The sequence below is a fragment of the Hipposideros armiger genome, unplaced genomic scaffold, assembly GCF_001890085.2.
Source record: "Hipposideros armiger isolate ML-2016 unplaced genomic scaffold, ASM189008v1 scaffold_292, whole genome shotgun sequence".
Taxonomy (NCBI): Eukaryota; Metazoa; Chordata; class Mammalia; order Chiroptera; family Hipposideridae; genus Hipposideros; species Hipposideros armiger.
The window spans coordinates 1432693-1441333 of NW_017731642.1; the positions used below are offsets into that span (position 1 = coordinate 1432693).

General features: G+C 43.5%; 1 protein-coding gene across 1 annotated transcript in view; it reads left to right on the top strand.

Annotated features, from left to right (window-relative positions):
• Positions 1-7920: 7920 nt before the first annotated feature.
• LOC109391430 (armadillo repeat-containing protein 2-like) overlaps positions 7921-8641 on the top strand; it is a 6926-nt gene continuing 6205 nt past the window's right edge. Inside the window, exon 1 of the mRNA XM_019658995.1 lies at positions 7921-7994. Coding sequence (XP_019514540.1) covers positions 7945-7994 — 50 coding nt within the window. The 5' untranslated portion in view covers positions 7921-7944. The remainder of the gene's footprint in view (positions 7995-8641) is intronic.

Consider the following 8641-nt stretch of genomic DNA (forward strand, 5'->3'; position numbering starts at 1 on the left):
TCAATGATACCTCCATAAAGCTAAAAATTTATTTTGAAAAATGAAATAATTTAAAAAAACCTGTGATTGACACACTGTTTAATAATCTCAGGGTGTGAACTTAGAAAAAGCCAAGAAAGAATAATTTCACTAAGACGTTCAGTGCTGAAACATACTTTTCTTGGTTAGCAAAGGCCAGGCCACTGGTTTTCAAGTTTTAGACAGAGATTATTTGATCCAGACTGCATCATGGAATAATCACCCTGTTTATTTCCCAACGGATATTTCCTCTGTGTTTGTATCGCAACTTTTCATCTATGACCCTTGCAGAAATGAAATAGGAAGTGAGAGAATGAAGTGGTTTATTTTAAACTTTTTATTTTGAGATCATTGTTGATGCACATGCAGTTATAAGACATAATATAGAGGGAGCTTGAGAAGACCCATATACACGTGGCCCGGTTTCCCCAGTGGTGACATCGTGCAGAACTACATAGCACAACGTCACAGCCAGGAGAGTGACACTGATGCAATCTATCACCATAGTCAGGTTCCCTCTGCTTCATATGCATGCATGTGTGTATTTAGTTCTATGAAATGTGAAGTGTTCTGAGCTCTGAAGAAGAAAAGTGCTTTGCAAGTGTACGAGTGATTATCATGAGGTTTTAAATTTTGGTGGCTATTTGGCACCCTTGGTAGAAAATACTGTATGCCCTATTTATGTACTGCATTTTATCTGAATAGCATAAAGAATTGTATGACTATACTAAGCCCCAATGAACATGTGTGCTGAACATCTTAGCTCTTAAAGATATTGGTATTAGACGCCCAGATACTTTCAGTTAGATTTGGGACCTGCTCGGATTCCTTATGTCTCAATATTTAAACTTGAAGCTGGATTCTACATTTCCTGATCACTCAAAAGTACATAAGTATATTGTTTTTTAAAACAAAAAACAAAAAACTGAGTTTGAGAGCCCCAAGAAGTGGCAAAGTAAGTGGACTGGATGCCTGCTCCAGGTTAGTTAGTTAGGGGGTTCATTCTTCAGGCAACTCATTGTTATGGTTATCACCGAAGAGAACGAGGAGGCCTAGCTCTCCCAGAGCCTCAAGCCCTGAGTGTCACAGCCTTCTCTGGGGCTGCCTGGTTCTATGGGATTGCACCTGTATGCAGGTGTTATTGGCACAGCACAAGAGTCTTGAAGCACAAACTACTGACAGGCCAGGTTCTTCTCTCTCACTGTTCCCTCTCTATCAGTGCTTCCTCTGGCCCTCTTGGGTCTCCGACCACCCTGACTTTCCCCAGGGCAGTGCCAGCCAGGCCACCCCTTGGACCTCATTATCTGGCTCTCACAACTGAGCCACCTCCAAAATCTCTAACTCTCAGCCCCACTCTGTCTACATCCTTCTCCCATAGAATTCTAGAGCTTGGCTGTATCTTGAGGGTCATTTAGTCCAACTTTCACTTCTCACAGAAAAGAAAACTACAGCTACTAATGGACATACTCCCAGGCACACAGTTAGAATGGCACAAGCAGCATGTGACTTCCAGTCCAGAACCTTTTCTACCATAACACACTCTCACTTCCCTCCTGCAAACCACCTCATCTGCTGTGGGCTTTCATGTGGCCTCTGTCCTCCAGCCTCTCCCAACTTTGCAGACCAGCACACTCTCCCCTCCCTTTACTTCCCCAGTAGCTGCCCCTTCAGACTTTATCCTCTGGGCCATCACCCGTCCTGGTCATCCTCATTCACACTATTTCTGCTCTTCTTCCTGGACCACGGGGCATTGTACAGAAAGCTACAAAAGTGTCCGGACTAGATCCGCCATGAACTTGACCAATGGAAAACAGAAGGCAGGAGGGAAGGAGCAGATACATTTCATCTTCTTCGTCTCCCTTGGGGAGTACTCCATGGTAAGTTCCTCCTTGCAATCCTTCCACTACTGCATAAACATCCTTGCTGAGTGTCCCGGCTTTCTCAGGATGAGGGACCAACCACCTGAAAGCCAAGGCACAGAGGTGGGGAGATGCAGGGATTGTCCAGGGAATGGCAGTAGTCGTTTGGCTGAGCATATGGTGTGTGTAGGACCATGACCTCTGGAGTCAAACTAGCTGGGTTTAAACCCTAGATTCACCATTTTTACCAACTGTGTGACCTGGGCAACTGAAGAAACTAAACCTCAATTTCCTTGCATGCAAAATGGAGATAATAGTAATACTTTAGGGTTGAAAGATTTACTAATTTAGAGTCATCAAAGCACTTAGCACAGGACCTGTTATAACCCCCAAGTAAAACCTAGTTATTATAATAAGATAGAAGTACAGGCTGTAGTCCAGATAACAGAGGATCTGGGATTAATTAGGTGGTCAGCGGGCAGACATGGAGAGCTTGTAAGCAAGGATGGACACATCCAAGACTGGGATCTATGACAGTTGCTTTGGTTGCTGAGTGCAGGGTGGGCTTGGAGCAGGAGGAGAATGAGTGGGGTCAGAGGGGTCAGTTGGACAGTAGATACAAGAAGTGCCCAAGATGGCAGGGGAACAGGAAGGAGGGACATCGAGGACAGCACCGTGAGTCTATGAGACTCGTCCCTGGGTCATGCATAATTAGAGTCCTCTCTATTCCTTCTGCTCTAAAAGCCAGGGATTCTTTTTACATCTCTGTTTCCTGTTAGGTCCTGGGGAAGCTCTGGCCTTCACTAGAGTTAGGGTTCTCTAGGCTGGATGCTGCACATCATAGCATTTCCCTGCCCTAAAAAACGCTGAACCCGTTCCCCTGCGTGCCCCTCCCCCACAACGGAATCAGAACATCTGGGTGGGTACTGGGCAGAGATGGTTTTTGAAGCTCTCTGGATGGTTCTAATGGCAGGCATGATTGAGCAGAAGTGAGACCAGGGACCATGGCCTCAGGTCAGCAGTTAGCACCAAACTAGAGCACCCTGCCTCAGCATTACTCTTTTGGTTCTCCTGTTCCAGTCAGAATACGTAACCTTCAAACTCTCTTGATTATCAGGAAACACTTTTCATTAGCTCACCCAGACCACTGTGGCAGGCATCATCTTCATTTACCCAACAGCCATTGCCTCTCAGCTGAACAGAGTCCAGTTTGGTTTTAGATGTGCTCAGAGAAAATGGACTCCTCCCCCAAATCCCAGGGGAGTGAAACTTGATTGACCTAAATCAACCATAGTAATAGTAATTCCATTCATCTCTGGCAGGGACTGGGCATGTGACACAGTTCTGGCCAATGAAATGTAAGGAGAACACAGCTGAGGGGCCTCTGGGAAATTTTTTCCTTTCCCCTGTAAAGAGATGTAAATGGAGAGGGCCCTGACCCTTCTCTCTCCCCTGCTTTGAAACACTGTCATGTAAGAATGCACAGCTCCTGTTGCCACAGCCATCTTGTGACCACGTGGGGAGGCATGACTGACACTCTTTAATGCCATCCCTGAGCTGCAGGACCAACCCTGTAACAGCCCACTTGGAGATTTATTGTTAAACAAAATAATGTGTCCTTGGTATTTAAGCTACTTTTGATAGGGGTATTCTGTCGTTTGCAGCCAAAAGCTTCCAAAAGATGCAGGCATGCTTGCTTAGTAATGTCTTACAGGTGAGCTCAACAAGGAATGGGGTTTCTGATTGTCTCTTTCAACATACAGGAGGTACTTCAGGAGTTATTTATGATGAAGCAATTCATTGTTAAGACTCTGACTGACTCAATCCCTGAAAACTAGAACCCTCTCACCTCCAATGAAATACTAGGCAGTTAGACTCTTTGTAGTCAACTGGTAATTAAGTGGACCCTCATTCATTAGCTTCCCTAGCAACACTTGACTTGATAGTTCGTGGAGAATTGAGGCCTGGGGTGGTGGAGGTGTTGTGGTAGGGATAAAGTGTTTAAAGGCAAAGTAATACTTAAGGTGCACAGGTAAAAGCTGAGCCCCATTAAATAGAGAATTTTCATGTAACCTTTTTCAGCTAATCAGTTTTAGGACTATTCCATAGTCTTATGTCTATCCAGTTCCATGAAGTTAATTAATTTTCATTGCATTGTAAATGTCAACCAAGTTGCATTTTAATGTATTTGTGCATTTTTTATGCAAAGATTGCATAGGCTATCAATTTGATGAACTCCTTGCAGGGATTATGTGATAAATATAATTAAAGGACTGAGTTACAAATAGTTCCCATAGTTACAAAAGCAGAAAGTGTCTTGAAGTGAGTATTAGAATTCTAAACTGGTGATTTTTATTCTATGCCAGAAGCAATTTTTTTCCTCTGTGAGTCACATTTCTGTTATGGTCATAAAGATCATTGGGGAAGTTGTGAGCATTAAAGAAGTATTTATTTAAACTGTATTTTTCAAGAATATATCTAGTATATAAATCAAAATAGGCTATAGATATTAAATGTGAGGTGTGTGTGTGTGTGTGTGTGTGTGGTGTAGACTGTAATACAAACTATAAAATCCACTGGGAGAGCATGTGAATAAAAGTATCTATGAGTTCACCAATTTGTTGCATTTTTGCATCTTAGAATGTGTAAGATTGTATTATTACCCATTCTACCATCTATATAATTCTCACTTTCACTCAAAATCCAGAAATGCAGCAGGCATTTTTAAGTGAATGTAAAGATTCTTAAGTTCTTCCTGATCCTTGTAGCTCCACACAGGATATACCCTGAGATAAGTGAGGGGAGAAAATTCAGAGACTATTTTAACAGGTTCAGCAGTCTAGGAAGTACCTTTCAATGCTGTGAACAAGAGGTCTCTTTCTGAAAAATTGTACTTACACATGTACAATGGTAGACGGCACACTGGACTTGGGCATCAAAAACAGCGGGTCTCAGATCACTGTACTACCTGTGTGACTGTGGGCAGGTCGCTTGGCCTCCCTAAACCTCAATTTCCTCCAGTCTCAAACTGGGATAATAATCTCTGCATTAACTACCTCTCGAGCTTATTGTAAACTCCAAACAAAACAATAAAAATGAAATGTTCCAGATGACGGTAATTTGGAAACTAAGTGCTTTATAAATGTCAGATACTTACAATTAATATTTTGTTTTCCTATTTAATCTCCTTAAGGTAAAAGAAATGTCAACAATTTTGTTTCTGAAATAATTCCACTTACACGCTTAACTGTGTCAAATTCTGTTGAATCGCCATTAGGTAACCGTGGAGGAATAGCCAGGCCAATATAATAGTCCATCACTATATTTTCCCACATGGTGTCCTTCAGAGAAGTAAACTGGGCAGCTTTAGTGCTTTAAATAGTTGCTTCCTATATTTCTGCTCTTGTTGTTCTTTTCAATTGTTCTAACTTGGCTGGCAGGCATTTTCTGGCCGACTGAGCTGGCTAGATTCAGGTTCCAGTCGCATACTTCCGAGGTCTATTTTAGACCAAGAGCCTAGGGGGCAAGACCATAGTTAGTAACTGGCTGTACAACAGGTGTTTAAACTGAAGTTTCAACTGTGATGGTAATTGTATAATCATCAGTTCCAAAGTGAGGGCGAGGCAAAGTCTCCATAGGGCAAGTTACAAAGAAACATACAGACTCCCTAGACCTGAGGTCCAGACTGAGGCTAAACATAAAGAGTTAGAGAGCGAAGTAGGAGGATATGTGAGGACATATCTTGGGAGAGAAGTGTGGAGTGCCACCGCCATCTCCAACCCAGTGAGAGGGGCTTCCCAGGGGGGCTGCAGTTAAGTGGCCCAGAAGACTGGAGGCCAACTCCCTCCTGGGAAAGCTAAAGCTCCACATGACAGCACGGAGGGGGTTGCATAGGCATCAGCCTGCACTCTCAGAATCACTGGGGCAAGATATGTGTGGGGTTTCCCTTGGACAAGATATAGGGTTATCTTGGGACCCATTTAAAGGGGCTAGAGTGAGCCTTGGATTTCTAGGGCAGGGAAGGACGTTGTAAAAACCAGTGGAATAGGGCCACATCCCAGGAAAGACCCACCTCAGTTGCTTTAACCATAGGCCGGGCACAGCAAACGCAAAGCCAGTCAACTCCAGGGAGGGCTCCTGGCTTCTCTTTCCCCCACTTCCTGACCACCTCCACCCATGGTAGGTGGTCTTAAGTAGCCTCTAGTAATGGGGGCGTAGTGAGCCTAAGCCACTGCCTCCCTGCTGGGAGGGTCAATTACAGACCTTAAGGGAGAGACATCCAAAGCCTTACTGTCACACGGAGTTCAATACATTTGTTTGTCTTCTACCCAACATTATAATTTTGCAATGAAGCTGTGGTTGAGACTTAGTTAATATAGGACTATCAGTTTTCTAAAAATGAGCAGAAAATACAAGGACTCTAACCAACTTTTCCATCCGGCGGGAAATGGAGTTGCATTTTTATCACATTCACAAGTTGTGAATTCAAAATACTAGTTATGGTTTTATATTAAATGCGTAAAGGCCCCTTTCCACAATGGAGTCCAGTGGCCAGTAAAAGGGACTTGATGATGTGATAATTCATGTTGAATCACTGGAAAAAGAGTTCAAACCTGAATAACACAAATACTGTTTCAGGACCCAAACTTATCTAATTAACATATTTTACACATAACAGATAATAAATATTTATTGTCTGTTATGTGTAAAATCTTGTCAGGTACTTTGAAGAGTACTAACCTTTAGTTCAGGTTAGTAATATTTCCCACGTAGCATGATACCTTAACACATAGTATGTGCTCAAAAGCGTTTTCAATCTAATTGTTCTTTACCATATACTTAGCACCAAGGGATGTGGCATTTTTCCAATGTTAACAACAACAAACACTTCAGCTGAAAAATCCCCATATTTATAAATGTGGTGCAAACCTGAGTGGAGAGTGATTATGGTCTCACTTGTATTTAACACTGTAAAGTGTTGCTGAATGGTCTAATAGGAGACAACATAATTTAAACCAGAAATATATAAGTGGGGTTCCTTTTTGCCAATCAACTATAACACAGTAAAAACGAAAAATTATTGCCTAGACTTGAATCTAGATTGTCACTCACTAGACCTCAGGGTCCTCCTTTGTCTCCTGTGAATGGGGATGCCAAGCTGGTTACCTCACAGTGGCAAGGGTGCTCAAAGAGATAATACACAGTGGAATACTCTTTGTAAACTCTAAAGGGCTGCACAATGCAAGGGCTCAATAATAACAATCTAACATTTCGTTGATTGCCACGTGCATAACGTTTTAAATCTATTTTCTCAATCTTCGCAACCATCAGAAGACCTACTAGGTACCATTATTTCCCTCCATTTTACAGACTGAGAGGTTAAGCAACTACAATGTTAGAGATATTATACAGAGCCACAACTTGAACCTGTAAATCCTTTAACCCCTGAGCACTAAGCAGCCGTCCTTTTTATTGTTCTTTAACAGAGGCGCTGAGATCTCACAGGGGTTCAACAAATGTGGTTCGGTAAATTGCTATTTTAAAGATAGATGTCTTCCCACCGGGGGGGTCGGCCACGCGGAGCCCTCGCCCTTTCTCTCAAAGGCACGCTCAGAGGCCCTGCTTCCAGCCCTTGCCCACGCTCCTCCCACTTCCACGCCTCTGAATCTCTACGCATGCGTTGTGGGACGGGCGCAGGCCCAGTGGCCGAGCCACGAAACGCCCCGCCTAGCCCCTCCCGGCCCCGCCCCGTCTTCTGCTTGGCGGTTTCCACTGCCTGGGGACGACTGGAAAATGAGCTGAACCTCCGCAGCTGTTACTGTCTCCAGCGCTAATCACAGGTGGTTTGGGTCTGGCCAGAAGTCCCCTTCCCTGCGCCCACTTCCAACTCATTCCCTGGCCCGCTCCTCCGAATCGCCCAGCAGCGACCTGGCTCTGCAAAGTAGGCAGCCGGAGCGGCCGCGGTAGGTAGTTTGTGTACGGTTACTATGGAGACGATGGCGGGCCTGGCATAGCGGGCGGGCGAGCTGGGTGAAGATGCTACTGCTCTTTGCCCTGGCCTGGACCGATGGAGGAGGGGGCACTGTTGGGAGTCGGGGAGCCACTGTCCGCGCGGAGGTGAGGCGTCCTCCGCCGGTTCACAGGGGACCCCCTCCAGCTCTCGTCGACCTTTTCGTCCCCGGATGGGGGGAGAGAGAGGCGATGAGAGTGCTGTGCATAGTCTCGGCGTTGGGCCGCCCTGTCTTTATATCTATACACCGAGCATTCAGCCAAGTGCGTGGTGTTTAATAGAAGCTCATTAATATTTGTTGAATGAGATAATGGTAGACTTAAGGGGCAGTGTCTAGGCCAAAGTCATAAAAATTGTATCTGGGATCTTTTAGGCAACGGATAGAGCCTTAATAAATAAATAACTGTATGTGTAATGTTAAAATATATCGTATGTACATATAATGCTTTTTATCATCCATTTTCACGAGTATCACAGCAGGTCTTGCATCTCACCCTGATTTAGAATTACTTTAACTTGGTAGAAAAGCAGTTATCCCTCTATTTGTTTGTATCCTATTTTGTGAGTCTATTAAATTTTGATTACTTGTTGATTTAGCATAGCTGATATTCAGTAAAATACTTACTAAAAATTCTGTTTTCATAAAGAAAAACATCTGTCATTTAAATTTTAAAACATATAAAATATATGAAAACACTGAACAAATGTCATTCCCTTTCTTTCGTGATTTCTTTTTTTTTTTTTTTTTTTTTTT